The sequence below is a fragment of the Loxodonta africana genome, chromosome 6, assembly GCF_030014295.1.
Source record: "Loxodonta africana isolate mLoxAfr1 chromosome 6, mLoxAfr1.hap2, whole genome shotgun sequence".
Lineage (NCBI taxonomy): Eukaryota > Metazoa > Chordata > Mammalia > Proboscidea > Elephantidae > Loxodonta > Loxodonta africana.
The window spans coordinates 79,531,807-79,553,359 of NC_087347.1; the positions used below are offsets into that span (position 1 = coordinate 79,531,807).

The following is a 21,553-nucleotide window of genomic DNA, read 5'->3' on the forward strand; positions in this document are numbered from 1 at the left end:
AACTTTAACAATTGCACTCTCGTCTTGTGCCCAATGCCAGCAAATCGGCAAATAACCAGCTCCAACATGCCATCGTAGTGTCTGCTTTCTTGCATCACTCCTGACACCATCTGGTCCAGGCTGAGCTCTCTAAGCAGCCGATTAATTAATTAATTAATCTCCAAGAGATTAATATGTGGAAGATTTGTGAAAGTGTTCACTAGGTATGCAGGGAAGGAAAGGAAGCAGAATTGGCCAGAGGGAGAAGTCGAGCTGTGATACAGTCTCAACGGAGCCCTCCGCAAATCTTGCAGGGAGTTTTGAAGCTGGAGTGATTCTTCAGAGTTGTACTTTCATTGATCAGCTATTGAATACAGTCCTGGAGAGGTGGCTTTCTTAGCTAGCGATCCTGATAGGGGCTTGGCAGTTGAGGACTTTCTGTGGGCAGCACACCCAGCATTTCCGGAAGTAAATCCTTCATTCCTGAAGGAGGATCTTGTCTGCACACCATAGAGTCCAAATCACGTAATCACACCTAAATAAATTATCCCCAAATGAAGACTGGATTCATTTGGAGATAATGAAACTCTTTTGTACTTATTCCTTTACTATTGTTTTGCAGTCTTCCAATTTAACAAAATCCTTTGTGGTTACACATTTTCCTGAGTTGATTCCGTCCACACTTATAAGCATCAACTATAATTAATTTTTGTTTAATCTGCCTCCATATCTTAGACTGAGAACTTTATGTGGATGATATCATACTTTATTTTTTTAACTCCTTGACTGCCACATACTAAGTGCTCCATAAGTATTTGTGCAATAGTTGTTGACTAAGTAATATTTCATTTACACACAAATATCTAACGTTTTAAAATTTTTCATTGTATTTTGGGGGAAACATGTCCACAGCAAATGGACCTCGTTGGGTAACTTAAATTAGCCTTTTCAAAGGACCTCATTAATATTGTAATGAAATTACTTTCAGATTATATTTAGCAAAAAATATCCCCCACTTTCTGTTAGATTTATTATACAGGGATTTGAGGTTCAGCACTCTTTTTACACTCCTCATTTGCTCTCACAGTTCTTATTTTGAGTCTGCGTATCATGTCCCTGGTCTATTTCTGACCTCCATGTAATTTTGATTTTTCTAAGATAAGGTTTCATATTCCTTTTAATACCTGCAGATTTCAAAATTTTTACATTAGATATGGAAATCTCACTTGATCCCAATAACTTTTCCAGAGAGGAAAAAAAAAAAATGTGTTTTAGTTTCTTTCATTTCAACATCTGTGATTGCCTTTCTGTAAGTCCATTTCTCTGGCAATGGGAAAGCTTTTCTACTCTTCAATTAGATAGAAACCAGTAGTGAGCAACTATTAAAACAGGGTGGGAAAAGTATTCCTTTTCTGTCTTCCATTTCTTTGAAAAATTAATGTGCCTTTAGAAATTACTCTAGGGATGTTTATAGAAAATTGTTGGTTCGCGGGACAATATGGCAGACGCGTAGGCTTTTTTTTTTTTATATAGGCTGGTTGCACATTCAAGAATGAGTGGTAGGCTTGCATTCTGTAGAAGTTTTACTGTACTGTGGGAAAACCATTGTCCCAACCCAAAGAATGTCATCTACAGAGCCCCAAATCTGTCACAAGGATTGATAGTGTGGAAGCTGAGATAGAAAATTCCGCACAGTTTTCCGGGGGATAAAACATTTTACGAGATTCATTGGAGGCCAAGTCTTGAATAAATAAGGCAAAATCCCTTATATGCCAGCATTGCCATCACACAGTGCCTCCTCTTGCATGGTGTTTGCTCTATAATGGGTCTATCTTGATTCCATTCAAAGAGAATTTTATTTCTGGAAATACTAATTATTATAGCATATATATACACACACACACATATATAATTCTGTGACATTAATCCCAAATAAAAATTATTATGATGTTGTTTTATAATATTAGTAGGTATGCATTAAAAAAAAAAAAAAAAAGCTAAAGTTGGAACGTGGTTGCTACCTGAAGCGTGGCCAAGAAAGCTTATCAGAGCTTTTGGTTTTGGAATTTAGCTAGACTTTAGTTTCTGAAGCTTGCTGTGTATTTCGCTGGGAGATTTTGTCATAATAAGAGTGAACCAATACCCATTACTAAAGAAAAATATATTTGGATTTCAAAAGCATATTCAAATTTTTAAAAATTCATCCTACATTTCATCTAAGTAAGCTAACACAGCCAACAGTTATAATAATATTTTTGATTAAGAAGATTTAAAAAATATTTTTTTGACAAAATGAAGGCCAAAAAGAAGGACAATTCATACTTTCTAATTGTTTTTCCTGGTGTGGATGTTAGTTTCTTTTAATCCCAAATTTTAATATATTTTAACAGTGGACTGAGCTACCAAGATTTAGTGGGCAGTCTCTCAAGAGAGGATATTTGCAAAGGAAGAACCACTTTGATAAAAGGCTCACTGACATTAACAAACTACACATTGAGATATTATGTTATGATTTCATGAATTATTTCCTTCTCCATGGAAACTTTTGTGTTATCTTAGCATAAATGACTATTGTGTTATTAAGAATGCATGAAGAGTAATACAATAATTCAGTTTAAATAAAGAATTTTATATTATAGCCCTAACAGCTTGCCTTTTTCCCAGCAGACTTATACAGAATTCTATTAAACTGAGTAAAAATGTAGGTCTTAGATACCTGTTGAGAAGATACTAGCAAAAGGAAATTTGTCATACTTTCTAAAAATAAATAGTCTTCAACACTGTATTTTGGTTTTGTACGTATATAAAGGGAATGTTTTGTGTTTATGCTGCCAAATATGTGAACAGGTTTGATAGTTATCAAAACATGATCAGAAAAAAACCTGAAAAAAATGTACTGATATGATTTACGTATTTGTTGATAAAGTAAGTAATAAAAATGCAATGTGCATAATTTATTTAAACAACTTCTAAAGCTTTCTAATTCAGTTTATTCCTGGGTATGGGCCGCACGAGCAGCCCTGCTGGCACTGTGGTTAAAACACTCGGCTGCTAACTGAAGAGTTGGTGATTTGAACCCACCAGCTGCTCCACTTCTGTAAAGATTTATGGCCTTGAAAACCCTGTGGGGCTGTTCTACTGTGTCCTACAGTAGCGCTATTAGTCGGAATCGACTTGACAGCAGTGGGTTTTGTTTTTTTGGTTATGGCCCTACGGTGCAATTAATTACTTTGGTGTATGGCCTTTCCAGCCATGGGCTTGTACCTCCTACCCAGGTGATTATGTGATAGGCTAATTGTGGCCTACCAAGGAGATTGGTCAGTTTTGCCCTAAAAGATCCATTTCCAGAGCAGAAGGAAGAACACCTTCACCAAGGAAGAGAGACCAGCAGAGACCTGGTAGCAGGAAATGACACTGTGGAATTCTCAGTCCACAGAGAGAGAAAGCTGAGTGACTTTGGGCAGAGACTGAGCGTCAGGAAGAGGCGTGCCTGTGAGCACAGCTGGGAAGAGGCTATCCTGATGGAAGAATTATATCCTGAGTGTTCCTGAGCCTGAGTTGTAACTGTTACTTCCCTAATGAACCCCGTAATTGTGACTGGTTTGTGAGTTCTGTGTGGCCATTGCGATGAATTATTGAAGCCAGTAGAGAGTGCTGTGTGAGGAATGGCTGGTGTCAGGATTAGTAAAGATGGTGGAGGGAGGAAGCTTGTCTGGCCTCTCCCTCATGACAGTCAGCCTTGCACTGTTGATCTTGATTCTTCTTCCCCCTCATGGGGTTGGAGAGGTCAGACACTGCCCCCAACCCATTTTTACAAGACCCTACATGAGTCTGGAGGATAATAGGTATTTTTCCTTAAATGTTTACAAACGTATTCCACGACAGTTTTATATAGGTTATCATTTAAAGAATCCTCATATCTTTAAAACAGAGAACAAAAGAGAAGGCAAAATTTATATTTTCTAAAAATACGATGACTTTGGACTAGTATTTTTTCCAGGACTTGTGTGTGTGTGTGTGTGTGTGTGGTAAATACTTGCGCCAAGAAAAAAACTTCCTAAATTATGGAAAACATATTTACTTAGAATGGTAACACATATGGAATAAAGTCACAGAAGTGTTTTTTGTATGCACCCCAGGTGATTTAATTTTATTTCAGCAGAAATTATAAAGAAGGTGTAAGAATTGAGATAAATATCAGCAGTATAGAATCTCATCAATAATGTTATCTGGCCTGTAGAAAAACAGAGCAATATACTTAAGTGCTATTTGTCAAGAAAACATAGCCACATTGCTCATTTCATTCAGAACAAGAAAAGTAGATTTAAACGAATTATGAAAAAAAATCATAATACCAGAAATATTTCATTGTGATAGACATGAGATTTCTGAACATTAAGTTTATCAACAAGTTCAAGAAAAGTTTATCAAAATCCCAAAGTCTTACATAAGGACATCGATATTTCTCAGCACCTATGGGTGGCGGCGAGTGGTCAATGATGTTTCACTCCGTGTCACTGTAACACCTATTCCTTTTAATTTGCTCTTCCACAGTGAGTTGCTCAGACTGCACCTCCACGTTGGGAAATGAAGGCTTAGCTGCACATTCACTGCTCAGAACATCAAAGCTTGGGTTTTCATTACCGTGGGCTGCAACTATTGTTTCCCCATGCCAATGACTGATGTCATTCCCAAATTCTTTTAAATACAGGCATGGCATGTTTTTAACTTCATCTACAGAATCTATTAAATTACACTCAAAAATGTTCTCATCTTTCTTGGAAAAAGCAGCGATTTTCACAGTGTTGGAAAAGAAGAAGTGTAGATTTTTGTTACTTGAGTGATTTCCCCTGCTGTTTAATATGTTTGTATCAGAAGGGGCTATTGAACCTTTCCCCTTGGCTCTTAGCCCACCGTGGAGGCCTGATTTTGGAGCAGACTGCACAGGACTGCCAGCAGTAGCTCTGTGAGTCTGTTTATTGAGAGCCAGAGCCAGTACATTCCTCGAATTAGTCTTTTCAGATTCAAACATACCAAGTAACTCTGAAATTCTAGATGCATTTTCCAACTTCTCAATTTCATATTCACTTGCAGTGTATTTTGCTTCCTTTGACAGTGATAATAGATTAGGAAACTCTAAAATAGATATCTTTTGCCTACAATTATTCAGATGTGAGACCGCTACATAATTGTTATTATTATTCTTATTCAGATTCTCTTTACGATATCCCGAAACCACCTCATCATCAGTGTTAGTAACCTGTAAAACTTCCGCACCATCAGGTTCATTAATTTTTTCATTTTCCTCCTCTTCAGAACTCTGCACAACCACATTATCATCGTCATTAAGATCCATTTCACTTTTCTTCTTGTTCTTTATATCTTCAGCTTCATTCAGCTTATCTTGCACATTTTTATTTCCTTCCTTCTCCTCTTTTCTTGCTTCACACACTTTCATTTCTTTGATTCCTATAAGATCCTCTTTCTGACTCATAAGAATGGGCTGCAGATACGGCTGCAAGAAAGATATATTATCTTGCTCTTGTCCGTTATTATCCAGAGGCTTAGCATGTTCTATCAGTGATTCACTTTTAATTTCAGGAGGTATAGGAATTGTCATTTCAGGTGGCCATTTAGGTTTATTCATTTTGAGCTCTTCCTCCAGGGTGAAGGCTTTCTTAGGCATCTCCCTGGAAGGAGGCCAAATGATTCTTAATTTTCCCCTTTCCCCTAGTTTTCTGAACTCACCCCTTTGCTCTTCATTATTCACAGAATCTAAATGTTTAAGATTTTCAAGTACAGGAGTGTTTCCTGCATTATTTTTACACATATTTGTTTCTTTATTTGGAATAAAGTCCACTGAGCTGCTTTGATTTTTGCTAGTCCATTTATCTTTATGCTGTTTGTGTCCAAAACCTTCATCATAATTTCCTTTAGATTTGAAAAGTTGCTTGAAGTGAGGTTTACAATATATTTTTCCATGAAGTGATGCATAATTTCCCAAACTGCCAAAAAGAAAACAGAAAAAACTTTTAGCATTCTGTATTTTAATGGAAAATTCATAGGGTATTAATTATTTTAATAATGAGTCAGTCAGTACAATTAACACACTGGCAAAAGGAATATCCTCACTAATTAGTAGATAACAGTTACCACTAGTATCCTACATGGTGTATATCTTGCAGTTTTTAGAATTTGATGAGGTAAGTCAGGTATTGGTATAACAGGCAATAAACATGCACATGTAGATAAAGATGATGCAAAAGACTGGGACTAAACCTGTGCTAAGTAAAGGATTTATGTGAGGGATGGCATTTAGATTCATTATCCTGAATACCACACACACACACATACACAAAATCAACTCTTTGAACTTCCTAGTTAACTGGATTTTGAACGAATTGGAAATATTGAGTATGCAATTATTTATCTGGCCTCTTTAGGGAGATCAACAAATATATTGCAGGACCAGGCAGTGTTTCATTCTGTTGTGCATGGGGCTGCTTTGAGTTGGAGCCAACTCAACAGCACCTAACAACAACAACAACAATTAAAATCAAATTCAGTGGGAGGCGGCAGCATAGATTTTTAATATCTCTGCATCTCCACCCAGAGCAATTAGACAGCAAGATTTAAAACCCATGGATAACATTTATAACAGCTTATAATTAAGAGACCAGGCATCCCCACCAACCCCAAAATACAAAGGGAGGAATACAAACCACCACTAGCCACATGAGGTCCATAATAGTTGTATCTGTTTTGTAGATATCAGAGGAAGCAAAAAAGGTGTCTGATGGGCAAGAAAATAGGAGACCCCAAAAGAGCTAGCCAATGTTTACTAGAAAATATCACATGCCAATTACAGAATAACAACTGAAAATGGGATGGGTTTTGCCCTCTCCGATAGCCAGTGAGTGCAAGAGGCCTATGATATGAAAAACTGAAGAGGCTAAATCAACCAAACTCTCACAACTGACCTGCTGAAGCCCCCTTTTAGAATAGGGCTTCACACTGAGAAAATAATGTGAGAGTGGAATCACTACTGAACAAGAGAATGACAAAGAATTGCAAGAGAAGGTCCTGACCAATGTTGGGATGAGGAAATAGGCCAGGAAATCCCAGAAATCAAGCCTCCATATGTTTTTGAGCAGTATATGGAAACAACAAAACAGGGAGCACTACGATGTTAGAAAAGCAATTCTGAATTTCACTTCCTTCGGAAGTTTGGTAAAACTAATTTCACATAAAAATGAGCAACAGAATAGTATTGAGGTAAAATTTATACAAGAATTTTTTAGAGGAAAAAAAAAAGTAAGGAGCATTATAAAGGCCCTGCACACAATGAAATATGTCTGAAAATTATGCCTCAAACAGGTCAAAACTTTAATCTACCATTTCAAAATGAGGGAAAAATTATTAACAATGTAATAAAAGGCCTGAAAGAACAACATGAAGCACAAATAGAAAAAACTCATAAATGAAGTGACAGAAATGGGGGGGGGGGGTGAGATGCTGGCAATAAAAACTAAACTGAAAGAAACACAAGAGCAAATAAACACAATAAAAGTATTTAAAGAAGAGACGCAGAAAAATAAGATGAAAATTTTTAAAAATCAAAAAGGAATGGAGACAGATTAAAAGGATTTAAGAGAAAGAGACTAATACTAGAGATAGGCAAAAAGTATCCAATGTATGTGCAACAAGAATTTCTGAAGAAGAAAACTAAAGCAAGGAAACAGGTCAAATACCAAAAAAATCCTGTAATTCAAGAAACCCTTCTTGATATAAAATGTTTCAAACTATGTATATAAAGAACAAACTGGGTAACTGACACTATCAACCTGGAATGGCAAATATGAAGAAATAGTCTAGTAAAATTACTAGATTTAAAGAAAAAATTCTTTACATACCTATAAAAAAGAGCAAATGAATTTTAAGGTGAAGAAAATATTATCAGACATTTCTACAGCAATTTTTTATGCCAGAAGGAAATGGAATAATACATTTAAGATACGAAAGGAAGGACCTGACCTGTACTTGGGAGTCAAAGCAGGCTTCTCTGAAGATATAAAATCTCAGTTGAGATCTGGTAAACAAAGAGACATTAGCCTGGCAGAAAGCTGGGAAAGAGTGTTATGGACTCAGTTGTATGACAAACAAAAAGATGTATTCAAGTCCTGAGCCCTGGTATCTGTGAAGGTGGCTTTTGTTTGGAAATAGGGCCTTTGAAGACCTTATCAGTTAACAGGAGGTCACACTGGAGCAGGGTGGGTCCTAATCTCATCTGAGTGGTGTCTTATAAAAGAGGACAGACTCAGAGACAGAAATAGAGGAAGGATGGCCATCTGACCAGGGGGGCAGACACGGCTGCAAGTCAAGGAATGCCAAAGAATGTTTCTGCCACAAACTACCAAAGCATTTACCTCAGTTTACTGTTGCAATGGTGACATCGGAAGCAGGACTTATGAAAACTCTGCTTGTCTGCTACTAAGCACTCCATTGGATAAACTGCCTCTTGACAAAGTATACAAATTTCCTTGTCTTGGATCACCAGTTTCTAAAAATAAAAGAAAATTAAAAAAAATTAAAAAGACTTATATAGTATGATATTAAACCACATAGTAAAAATGCAACAAAACACCACCCCCACCATATTAATTGGCCATGCATTTACAGTCGAAACCTCTAAGAAAATTGTCCCAACGCTGCTCCTCCAGGCATAGACAACTCTGCCCATCAGGTAGGCTCTTAGACAATCAACCTTATTCTACCATCCCCACTGTTTGTGCATTTGAGGAAAGATGCAGGAATAAATATATTAATTAACTTTAATACATCAAAATATATAAACTCAGCTATGGGAAACATTGAGAGAATTTATCATTCTGGATAAATGAACTTTCTACATATATAAAGGTTTTCATCTAGCAACTTGGTCCAAAGACTTTATTTTTTAAAGCATTCTGGTTAGAAATTCCTAAAATACAGTTGATCCTCATTATTCACAGATTCCATATTTGCAAATCTGCCTACTTTCTAAAATTTATTTGTAAGCCCCAAAATTAATACTCAGGGTGCCTGTGTGGTCATTCATAGACATAGGAATTGTGCAGAGTGGCAAAAACTTTGAGTCTCTAATGCATAAGGCTGGTCCAGTAGTCACTAATAGAGTGTTCACAGGGACTTTATAGAACATAACTGCCTCAAATAACAAGAATCAAATATATGTATATATCTTTTTAAGATGAGGACATTGTATTTGATTAAATATTTTCTTGATGATTAGGGTTGCCTCCATGACACCAACTCTTAGTTGTAATACAACAACATTCCTGGATAGAATGAAGTGTTTTAAGGCCACTTTCCTTCCATCTAAATAGCTTTTAGATTTTAGGGCTTTTTGAATTCTCTTGTCTGCTTCTTATAATTTTCCTGCCTCTTCCATTGGTGTAAACTACCTGTAGTCACTTCCTGCTGCTCTCCTGTGATTACTAGCCTCTATTTTTTTATGAATAATAGTAGTTATACTCCTAGCCACTATTTGCATAGTGGTTCAAAGCTGGCATAGAACTTTCACGTCAGTCAGTATTGCTTTTGATCCTCACAATGATCCTCTGCGAATAACTAAGTTTTCACATTAGTCATATGTAAGAGCAGAGAGATCCCTTCTGCTTATTTGGTTCTAGCAGGAGATGTAGTTCTACATTTAACACAGTTTCTTTGTATTTTCTATGTGATTTTGAGCTATCTTAACAAACTGAGCATTTGAAGTTAATTAGACAGCTTTGCTTAATTATGTCAGCAGCAAGCATATTAAGGATCCATATTAATCTACTAGACACGTATGTCACAAGTATGATAGACACATAATCATCGGTTTTGGCAGTTTTTATTTTTAAGCTTGCTATTTCTTTCAATCCATCTAAAAGAATGGGCTACACTAATGATGCTCATTAATTATGTCAAATCCTTTTTTTGTGAAATCTCATTAATAGTAAAAAAAAAAAAAAGAATAATATAAAGAAACAAGCTGTTCCCTGATGCTTAAGAAACTGTGCTAAGTTCATACGTTTTCAATCTCCCTCCTTCTAAATATAATCAAATTTTGAAAACATAATGTCCATGTTCATCTATGATTGAGGAAAACTGAACTATCATTTGGGGTTTGTTTTTAGAAAGATAAAAAATAAGTTATAAAAACAAACAAGCAGTGGTATTAGAGAAAGCCAACAATATCTAAAGCAATAACAATTAAATACATAAAAAGTCTAATTTCACGCCCACACATTTGTTAGAGTCGCAGCTCAAGAAAAAAACCCTTACAGCACATATGAAGAGTGTGAATTTTTTCTTGGATTATTACCATTACCAGGTTGTACGGGATTCAAAGGAAAACACCATTTAAGTCTGGCAGTTAAAAATACCAGGGCTTAGAACCAGTTCTTTCTGGTTCAAACTCATGCTGAGAATTTGCATTTCTAACAAGTTCCTAGGCAGTGCTAATGCTGCTGATTAGGGACCAATTCCGAGAACCATTAGTATTGCCAAAACCCAAAAAAAAAAAAAAAAAAAACCCAAACCCGTTTGCCATCAAGTGGATTCCAACTCAAAAGAACCCTATATGACAGAGTAGAACTGCCCCATAGGGATCCCAAGGAGCACCTGTGGTTTTGAACTGCTGGCCTTTTGGTTAACAGCCATAGCTCTTAGCCACTACACCACCAGGGTTTCTGTTAGTATTGCAGCAGTTCTCAAAATGTATTAGACATAAGAATCGCTGGGGGATCTTGTTAAAATGTTGATTCTGATTCAGTGTATCTGGGGGTGGAAATGCAAATTCTCCACAGGGGTTTGAACTAGAACAAACCAGTTCAAAGCCCTGGAAAATACATCAATTGTAGGTCAGGTGATGTTACTGAATATCATCTAAACCAACTGGATGAAATAATAAGTTTTTAATATGAAATACTAATAATGTGTCATGATTATATATTTTTTAATAAATATATAGCTGTATATAATTATTAATGCTATCACAATAATGGAAACCCTGGTGGCGTAGTGGTTAAGGGCTACGGCTGCTAACCAAAGGGTCGGCAATTCAAATCCACCAGGCCCTTCTTGGAAACTCTATGGGGCAGTTCTACTCTGTCCTATAGGGTCGCTATGGGTTGGAGTCGGCTCGACGGCAGTGGGTTTGGTTTTTGGTTTGGGTCACAATAACAATTATTATGTCTGATGCTTTATCCAAAGCCTTATTTACCTTGACAAACACAATGTCAATAATCTCTATAGTAATATTTGCTATTCTCATACAGTGCAGGTGAATCACATATACTAGATGCTTTTGTAAAGAGAAAGCAGTAAAAGCAAAAATAAATAAAAGCATAGTAAAAGAAGGATGCAAGCATAAAGGGAAAACTGTTAGTTTTAGGTTATAATCAGGTTTGATTTTTTCCCACGTGCTCTGTTAACTGCAAATCATTTTAGCTATGGACCGCGGGTCTTTAAAGGAGTTAATCTTCTTTCACACTTTGCAAGCTTATTTACCACTTAAGAATGCAGAGTCCTCTTGGAAGGTGGTTCTCATCTCAGCTGCAGAAGCTTCTGAGGTTGCATATCCCTGGCTTTCAAAAACTCTTTCACTCCCCTGCCATGTTTTTTGAAAATTCCTCTTGAGTTCTTTAGGTGAATCAGAAATATCTAAAATATGGCCAGCAATGACATCTTCATAGGTTGGTGGGGCATGCTTGAAGTCAAAGCCCGATTTGCTGGCTTCTGAGCTATGCGACGAAGAGGTTGCCGTCTTCGACCCAGCAACTTGACTTTCAAATGCATTCACGCCTGAGAAATGTTCACTTAGAGACCTTGTTTCAGAGTATACCCCGGGTTGTTTAAAAGAAATTTTTTCTTGCAGTTCTCTGGGATGTCGGCCGGAAAGGTTCCTGAAACCCGTGTTTTCTGAAGATGTTATTCCAAATTCCTCTTTACAAAATGTACGACTTTCTTGTTTTATATTATGGTTTGCGTCTCCATTTGCATAAACTCTTCTATTTGACTTTGCTTCAAAAACTGGGCCATCCTCAAATTCCCTGAACCATCTGTTTATATCATTTTCATGGTCATGTACGAAATTTTCAGCCATTTGAACAGTTCGGTTGGCTGCTTCGTATCTCTGCGTGTGCCCTGACACGCGAGGCACTTCGACCTTGCGGATGATTTCAACCGCATCAAAACTTTCCATATCTGGCACTATGTGATTAGTGGAATTAGCTCCATCTTTGTGAGTGTAAGTTGTCCTTTTCTCTACTTGCCTCACTTCCTCTTGTGCTTCCATGGATTCTCTAAATGAACCACTATTAACTTGGTCGACGCTTACAGGTATTGTGATTGTAGGTGGGGAGTCCCTACCACGAGTTTCTATCTTAATTTGTCGACGAAGTGTTGCTGGAGACGTGATGATCTCAGATCTCTTCTCTACAATTGGAACTGGGGTTACTGACGGACTTGGGATGGTCCCTCTGGATAACTTTGCAGTGGTGTCTTTGAGTTTGACAAGTTGTTCAGAGCGACTCCTGGGCGGAGAAGGGCAGATGTTTGCTCTGTGAATTCTGGATGTTTGTACTACGGACCTTCTTGATGATGGTTCAACAGAACTATCCCTTTTAGGAGATTGAGAAAGCTCATCCTTACTTGGGGTTTCTGATCGTCGGGCAGTAGACTCAATTGTTATAAAAGTAGGTGACTGTGGTCTTGTTTTTAAACAGGAAGGAGAAATTTTGCTGTCATCTAGTTTAGTTTCCTGATGAGTTTCCACATGATTGTGAGCAGTTTTTGCTTCTTGATGAGTTGTTACTTGATGGTGAGCTGTTTTCTCTTCTACAGTTTTATTTTCTTTCTGCTCAATGTTTTTCTTATAACTGATATTCACATTAGGCACTTCAGGTAACGTTTCATTAAGACTAGTAGGTTTGTTTCTCAGATTTCCTGCTTTAGAGGACATCATGGCTGTTTGAATTATATTCTCAGAGGACGCAAGTATATCCTCTGCTTGAGTTTTAATATGCATTATTTCTTCTTTTATTTTTTCTAAATCATTCTCCATGGCAATGCGAACTCCATAGCATCTCCTCTCTTCACTTATCAGCCATACTGGAATAATATTTAACAGTGTCCGAAATATTTTAAGGCCATTTTTATTTGGCTCTGCTTCAAACTGTTTCACTCTAGACAAAATCTCCTGTAGTTCTTCACGTTTTCTCAAGTATTCCAATATATTTACAGCACATTTTCCATCATCCTGCTGGGATTCTTTCACAGACGAAAATAAAGATTTGTTCTGTGTTATCTCTTGCTTTGAATCTTTAGTATTAGAGAAGACTTGTTTCTGTTGTATGCCCTTGACTCTGAGACATTTTTCTTCTTGCAGACGATTATACGGCTGGGGCAGTTTTTTATGTTCGACTTCACTTTCAGAAGCCGGTAGTTGTGTTTGCGGAAAATTCCGAGTCTGTGAATCCAGATGTATATCAATAACCTCTTGCTTGACTGCCTTCTGGGCTGATTTATTCTCAAAATGTTCTTGTTTTCTTTCCTCTATTAGTCTTGCTTCTTTTGGACCAATCAGTGCTGGTGCCTGATTTTCTTCTTCATTTCCTGGAAGTTTCTCACTCTCAGATTCTCGAAACTCTCTTTGCTTCTCATGAACTATAGTGAACTTTCCTTCTTGGTTCTTCTTCTCTGGGGGTTCTGCAGGCACTTTTCTTGTCACTCTTTTCTCCTTCTCAGGTAATCGATAATATTTTTCAGCCACGGTTTGCTTCTTACTACACTCAGCGCTTGCTTCAGTTTTCTCCCTTTCGTGATGCTGTTGTTTAGTAACGGTTTGAACTTTAACTTCATGCTGCTTTTTATGGCTTTCATAGCTGCGGTCTGTTTCCTTTAGTTTAGAATCTAAAGTTGGGAGCTTGATAGTTTTAACTTTAAAACTTGGAGGGACTGGCTTGTTTGGGGGCATGTGCAGCTGCTCCAGATACTTATTCTGTTGTGTCCTACATTCTTGGTGACTCTCTTTCATTTCACTAACTGATTTAGATCCTATAATGTCTCTTGAGCTCTCTAAAATTTCCTTTTTAATGCTATCTTTGTCTTCTGAGGCTGCTGAAACATCTTGGAGCTTCTTGGCAGCTACTGACACTGCTGATGTTGCGGAGAGGTGGTTATCTGTGCTGATTTCCATTATTCGAGCATCATTTTGAGAGTCTGGAGTGAACTGGACCACAGTGATCTCTAAACCCTTTGCAGGTAAGGGAAACTCCTCGTTTGTTTTTTGTAACAGCACTTCCTTTTCCACCTCTACTATGTTTTGATTTTGGCTTTCGGTTTTGGCTATTTTGTAACAAGAACTCTCTTGTTTCTGTTTTTCAAGCTCTTCTCTTTGCTGTCTGTATTTTTCTTCAGCAATCATTAAAGGTGTCTTAAATTTTCTCATGTAAGGTTTTGGACTTTGTTGTCCTGAGCCCGCTGGAAGTGAATGAGATTTTAGAAGAGGTGATATCTGTTTTTCCTTGGTTGGTGAAGTTTCTGGAACTGTTTGTGAGACAGGCTTTGTAGACTCAATAGATGTTTGTTTTCTTTCATCAAGACTTTCTCTAAACATGTTCAGTGTTGTCTTTGTGTGCTCACTGCTAGGCGCCACCATTACTCTTTTCTGATCCTTTGGGGGAGTGGTTTTACATTCGATATCCAGCAGGGAATTTGCTGTTTCAACTTTTGAGGAATGATGATTCTTTTTATCTTCCATCTGCTTCTGCTTGAGAAATTTTGGTTTGGGTAATGTTGGAGGTGGTAAAAGTCTGCCAGATTTTCCTGTCATGACTTTGGTCTGAGACTGACTTTGCTCAGAGCTTGAGGCTTCTTGTTGAGAATATTGCTGAATGAATGCTCCACTGTGCTTTTCTTGAACAGAAGAGGAAAGATGTGCTGGTTTTTGCCATAGAGTTGGAGGAGGGGGAGGGGGTAGAAACATTGATAGGCACTCTCTCTCAGGCTTCTCATCTATTGGTGGTGGTGGAAGAGGGAGGTTTGGGAAGCTTTCAAATTCAGCCTTTATCTTCTCTGTGGAGAGTGAAGGAGGAAACATATTTTTTTCAGGGAATGTCATTAAAGGAGGTGGAGGAGGAAGTGGAAATTCGATTTCAGATGATCCATTGGAAGGTGGAGGAGGAGGCGGGGATGGAGGTGGAAGGGGGTACTCACTTTCTTTCACATTATTCTCAGGGTTAAAGTTGATTGGATTAAATGACTTTTCCATTGCTATTTTCAAGTCTGTTGAAGTATTTGTCTTCATTAGAAAGTCCTGGCTTTTCACATGAACATCATCAGCCTTCTGCTTTCTGTCAGTTGTTTTAAATTTATTGTGATTTTTTTCAGAAAATTTCACTTCTGTAACATTTGATATGTCTTGATCTACAGGCAAAGGCTGCCACACTGGTTGAAGATTCCTGTTATTTTTCTTTATATCCTTATTAGAATATTGCATTTCTTGCTTTAATAAAGTTTGCTTCTGAAAGTCCTCTGTAACTTTGCAAGTTTCCCCAGCTGGCATGTTGACTGGGCGCTGGGTAGGATTGGGCTTGGAGCTGGATGTATCTGTTGCTATTTTCATGTTTTTGTTCATTTTAGCACTCTTTGGATAGGAAGCCTCGGTCTTCTGGTGACCATTCCTCAGCTCACAGATTTGCGTCTGTTGCTTTCCAACTGCTTTAGCGATAGATCGGGTGGAGTTAAAGACATCATCCTTCTGCTCTGTCACTGTCGCTGATTCCTTAGTTTTTAGGTTTTCCTTAACAGAAACAGTTGAAGTCAATTGTTGGCTCATATGCAAATCTCTTTGATGCTGTTCTTTTGCAGCATCAATCCAGAAACCCTTTCTATCCCCTGATTCCAACACATTTTCAATAGCTTTATGGTGTGAATTAGATAGCCTTCTAAGGCTTTTCTCAAGAGCATCATTGTTTTGTTCACGATCTATGACAATCTTTACAGTGCCTTTGGGGGCTTTTGGAAGATTAATCTCCGTTCTTTCTTCTATTAAATTATCATAACAAGATTTGGCAGTAGTTTGCTTGACCGTATCTATGCCACCCTGCCACCTGGCCGCTGACTCAAGTGGTCCTAGTCTTGGCTGAAGAACACTCTTTTTGTTCCTGTGGAGATCCACCTGGTGCATTTCTGCCTTCTGCTCTTCTGAGGCTCCTACCTTTATAGCTTTCACATCTTCTTTGATGACACCTTCTTTATCTACCTCTTTGAAAGGCCTTTGTGCTTCTTTCAGAGACCTTAATGATGTCTCAAGGTCATCTCGGATAAGCTCTTTTTTCAGGATTTCTGTCTTTGTGTTTGCAGCTTTTTCCAAGCTTTCAATAACCTGCTCAATATCATCAGGCTGTCTAGCTTCTATCCCTTGATGGATTGATTCTTTAAGTGACTTGAGTGTGGCCAGCATGTCACCTTTTATAATTTCTTCTGTCTTAGCCACTGTTTTCTGATTTATGGCCTGACTGAGGGAATTTAGGGTTGATTTCAAATCACCTTTTATAATTTCTTCTTTGGATGTCTTAGAGCTTGTGCTCTGAGGCTCAATCATAAAAATCTTAGCCGTATTATACACATCCCCTGGGATGATGTCAATTTCATTAACAGTACGTTCAATCTGAGACTGCCTTTTCTTTAGTAACAGCTTTGTGCCCTCAACGTCACCACCAATTATTTCTTCTTCTTCCTCTTGTTTTCTACCTGTTAGTGTTTCCTTTGACCCTGTCTGGAGTTGTTTGAGATAATCCAAAGCTCCAGATTCTATGCATGCTGTGAAAAACTGAACATTTCCTCTTTCAGAGGCGTCAATTTTAGCCCTTTCAGATATTTTATTGTTTGCTGTGGAAGATAATAGATTATGAATGGTGCGTTTTACATCACCTCCTACTACTTCTTCACGCTCAATTGTGTCACCATCATTTTCATGAAGAAGACAATAGATCGTCATGTTAATATCTCCTCTTTCATCTTCCTGAATTACAATGCCTTTCTTGACAGATCTTTCCTCAGAGAACAGCTTTTTTATTGCTTGCTGTACATCTCCTCTCACTATCTCTTCTTTCTCAGCATGAAATTCTGTTGATCTGTTTAATAATTGAGCTTTCGTTAAATTAACATTGCCCTTCTCTTCTTCACTAACCAAAATCCCTCTTTTTGTGTAGTCGCTTTTGGAAAGTAGATTCATCGTTATATTTCTGAGATCCCCTGCGATAATTTCTTCTTTCTGTATCTCAGGAGGTGCTTGATTCATGAGCTTGTATTTTGCCATTCGAACATCCCCAACTTCATTGGCTTCGATGATGATTCCAGGAGCCTCGATGACTTTTTGAGAGTAGAGCTCTTTTAAGGTTTCTTTAATGCTCTTGCCAATGATGTCCACCTTTTCTACCCTATTTTCGTTAAATTCATGAAGGGGTGTTGTTTCAAAGAGCCATGTAGTTGTCTTGACATCAGAAGGAGGGATTTCTTCCTTGATTATTTTTGTGATACCCTCATCTGTTTCCTTAATAGAATCTAAAGTCTGATTTTCAAAAAGCCATACTGCCTGTTTAACGTCACCTTTCTGCACATCTTCCTGGGTGACTGTCTTGATATTTTCATATTCTGACCCTTCTCCTCTCAATTCATCTAGAGTGTGGGTTTCAAATAGCCAAGTAGATGTTCTAACATTGCCCTTTTGTATTTCATTGATGCTTACTGTTCTTACAGAAGTATTTTTATCCACATTTGCAGACTCAAATAATTGTTTACTGGTCTTTACATTCCCACCTTGAATATAGTCAACGGTGGGCACAATATCATGTGACTCTTCAGAAATCTTATCCAGTGGCTGTGTTTCAAATCTGTATCTGACAGAATTAACATCTCCCTTCTGAATGTCTTCTTGTGTGACAGATTTAATAATATACACAGTATCAGGTTGATTAATTGAGTCTAATGGTTTTGTTTCAAAAAGCCACCTTGTCCCTCGTACATCTCCGTGAATTACCTCTTCCTTTTTAACTGTTGTCACTTCATGATAATAACCTTCTCGGTCTTGTATTGCATAGAGCGGCTGAGTTTCAAACAGCATTCTGTAGCTTTTCACGTCCCCCTTTATTACTTCTTCAGTACTTGTTTCCTTGGTGCTGATACAGTCAGATTCTTCTTTAATCTTATCTAAAGAAAAAGTCTCAAAAATAAAGCACCGTTTTCTTACATCCCCACCTTGTATGTCTGTCACTGTCTTAACTAATTCATCACCTTCTTGGCTTTCTTTTATCATATCAATTGGTTGGTTTTCAAAAAGCCACCTACAATTTAAAACACTGCCTTTTTGAATATCTTCAGTTTTTAAGGTTTTGATCTTTTTCAAAACTTCCTCTGAACTGGAACTTGTGGAATCTAAGGACTGATTTTCAAATTTATACCGCATGCTGGAAACATCTCCAGCTTGGATATCTATTTCCATAGGCTTGATTTCCTTTCCTTCTTCTCCTTGTATGCTGTCCAAATTTTCTGTCTCAAAAAGAAAACATGCTGCACGAACATCCCCACCTTGGATCTCCTCCTGTTTTACAGTTTGCAATTTGACTGTTGTTTCAGAATCATCTTTTATGGAATCAAGTGGCCGAGTTTCAAAAAGCCAACTACAGGTTTTGACGTCTCCCTTATGAATTTCTTCATTGCCAGTCACTAATGAAACTTTTTCATAAAGAGTCTCCATTGGCTGTGTTTCAAAAAGCCATCTACAGGTTTTGACATCCCCCTTAATAATATCTGTCGCTTGTTCAGTTTTATTTTCTGTTTCACCCATATTGCTAAAATATTTAATTGAATCAAGAGGTTGGGTTTCAAACAACCATTTAGCAGATTTTACATTTCCAGTCTGTATTTCTTGAGCAGATATTCCTCTGATAATCTGAAATTTATGAATGCTTTCATCAAACTGGTCAATAGGCCTTGTTTCAAAAAGCCACCTACAGCTTCTCACATCGCCTCTTAGGATTTCTTCTTGCTGGACTGTCTTTACTTGATGATATTTTCCTAGGTGATCTTGAATGGCATACAGTGGTGTTGTTTCAAAGAGAGATTTATTTAACTCCACAGCACCTCTTCTGACTCCTTCCACCTCTATTTTATGTGATGCATCAAATTTAATTAAATTGTTTGATTCAAAAATATGTGTGTAATTCCTTACATCTCCTCTGTCAACCTCTTCAAGTTTCACTGTCCTTGTGTACTCTTTTTTATCTTCTCTAATCTCTTCCAGAGGTTGGGTTTCAAAAATCCATTTCTGGTGCCTAACATCCCCCTTTTCCTCTTCAGAGGCAGTAATTTTTTGAAGCTTTCCTACATCAGGGCTATCTTTTAAAGCCTCTATTGGAAGTGTTTCAAATAGATGTTTAGTAGCTTGCACATCACCACCTATTATCTCCTCAGGTGGTAGAGGATCTGCATCAGGAAGTTCTTTTAGAATGTCTAATGGCTGGGTTTCAAACATCCAACACTTTCTGGAGACATCCGTACCTATTATCATTTCCTTTTCAATGACTACTTCTTCTGTCTGTTCTTTAATTTTCTCCAAAGGTTGGGTTTCAAATAACCATTTTGCCTTACTCACCCCACCTTTGACATTCTCTTTTATGGATATTCCTCGGACAACTTTAATTTCTGTGATATCTTTATTAATTGTGTCCAAGGGCTGTGTTTCAAACATCCAACGTGCTGTTCTCACATCACCCTTTTCAACATCTTCTCTGTGAACAGTTTTAATTTCTAGCATTTGGCCTGAACCATCTCTAATAACGTATAAAGGTTGGGTTTCAAAGCATTTTATACTTCTCTTCACATTTCCTTTAATTTCTTTGAGCTCAGACCTGAGTTGCAGTAAGTGAACCTCATCCACTGAATGAAGCTGTCCAAGTTGATCTAGATGTTGAGTCTCAAACATGTATCTCACAGTCTTGACATCCCCCCCAGTTATGTCCTTAATAGTAGTTACTTCTGATTCTTCTTGACTCTGATGCATTTTATTCAGTGCATCTAATGGCTTTGTTTCAAACATCCTCTGTGCTGCACGCACATCTCCTCTGGCTAGCTCAGGAAGCTTCTCAGCATTTTCTGTAGTGACAGAAGAATGAACCCCCAGTGTATCTATGGGTTGGGTTTCAAACATCCATGTGGTATACTTCACATCACCACCAGCAATGATTTCTTGATCAGCGATGCCCTTCGGGATGCTGCCTTCATCTTGAGAGCCAATGTTGATGGAATCTAATGGCTGATTCTCAAAGATCCATCTCATGGACTGTACCTCCCCCTTCAGAATTTCATCCCACTCCATGTGTTCTCTTTCAGCATTCAGATCTTTCTGAGACCTGTCATTTTTATTTTCAAAAACATACCGGACTTGTTGTACATCTGCTGAACCTGAACTCCCTGAGTTCACTTGACTAGAAACAATCTCAGAAACCTCACTGATGTAGTCTTTTTCTAAGTTTTTTCTTAATTCAGGATGAATGTGTTTATATAAGCGATTTAATTCATACAAATTTCTTTGCTTGGAATATAATTCTTTGGGGACTGGTGGTCTTCTAGCAGGACTAGGTGATTCAGGGGACTGGGAAAATGCTGTCACATCTATTGGAGTCTGAAGCACATCAGGTGGGGGAGGAGGAAATTCTTCTGTCTTTCCAGAAGGAGTGGCATTAACTTGTGCCAGCACTGAAGAAGTGACATTGTGGTCACTATATCTTGTGGTTGATATTTCCTTTCTCTTGTTGGTCGAAGTGCAAGAAGTAGAAGAGGTATCCACAACTGAAGGTGGCTTTAAAGTCTCTTCATATTCACTTTCAATCTTTAGGGGAGAGGAAATCAAATCTTATAAAGATAGCTGCAGTGGTAGAAGCTTCCTAGTCACTGCCCTTTATTGTCCACATACCGGGACCCTGCTATGACATCTCTATTGGGAATAGCCTATGATATACTTCATTTAAAGACATACTTAGGAGCCATATTCAATGTTTGTTGCTATCTTTGCTTCTGTCCATTTGCACTGTAAAGTTATACTGCACATTCAACCCATCAACTACTAAGTATTTTTAACATTTACACATAATCTTGATTTTTTCCCCCCTTTGCTTAATGTGCTATGCAGAGTAATCTAGAGGGAAACAAGGAAGTCTTAAAGTACTTTTGAGGTTTGTTTTGTTTTCCTTGGAATTTTAAACAAAACAGAATAAGCATTTGAAATTTAAATTTTACTTTATTATTTTAATATTAGTTATTAGACTTTACAGGATACATTTTTTTATTAGCCTTTAGAGCATACATAATTTTTCTTCCTTCATTTTCTCTAGTGAGAAAAACTTTAAGTCTCTGTTTTTTGTTTTTTTTTTTTTAAGTACATCAGTATTCCCCTTGCGGAATAGAGTATTGGTTCAGGTATGTTTTTATTGAAAAACCACCTTAAAATATTCAATAATTTGAAAAT

General features: G+C 37.5%; 1 protein-coding gene across 2 annotated transcripts in view; it reads right to left on the minus strand.

The window, feature by feature from the left end:
• Window positions 1–2,904: 2,904 nt before the first annotated feature.
• Window positions 2,905–21,553, minus strand: part of XIRP2 (xin actin binding repeat containing 2) — an 81,662-nt gene continuing 63,013 nt past the window's right edge. The window contains exons 7-9 of one of the 2 annotated variants that reach the window (XM_023542869.2): window positions 11,533–20,917; window positions 8,406–8,539; window positions 5,875–5,984 (exon numbers count right to left, since the gene is read on the minus strand). In XM_023542869.2, the coding sequence (XP_023398637.2) occupies window positions 8,445–8,539; window positions 11,533–20,917 (9,480 nt within the window). In that variant the 3' untranslated portion in view covers window positions 5,875–5,984; window positions 8,406–8,444. Of the gene's footprint in view, window positions 5,985–8,405; window positions 8,540–11,532; window positions 20,918–21,553 lie in introns of both variants that reach the window. The other variant, XM_064287041.1, reaches the window with a different exon arrangement.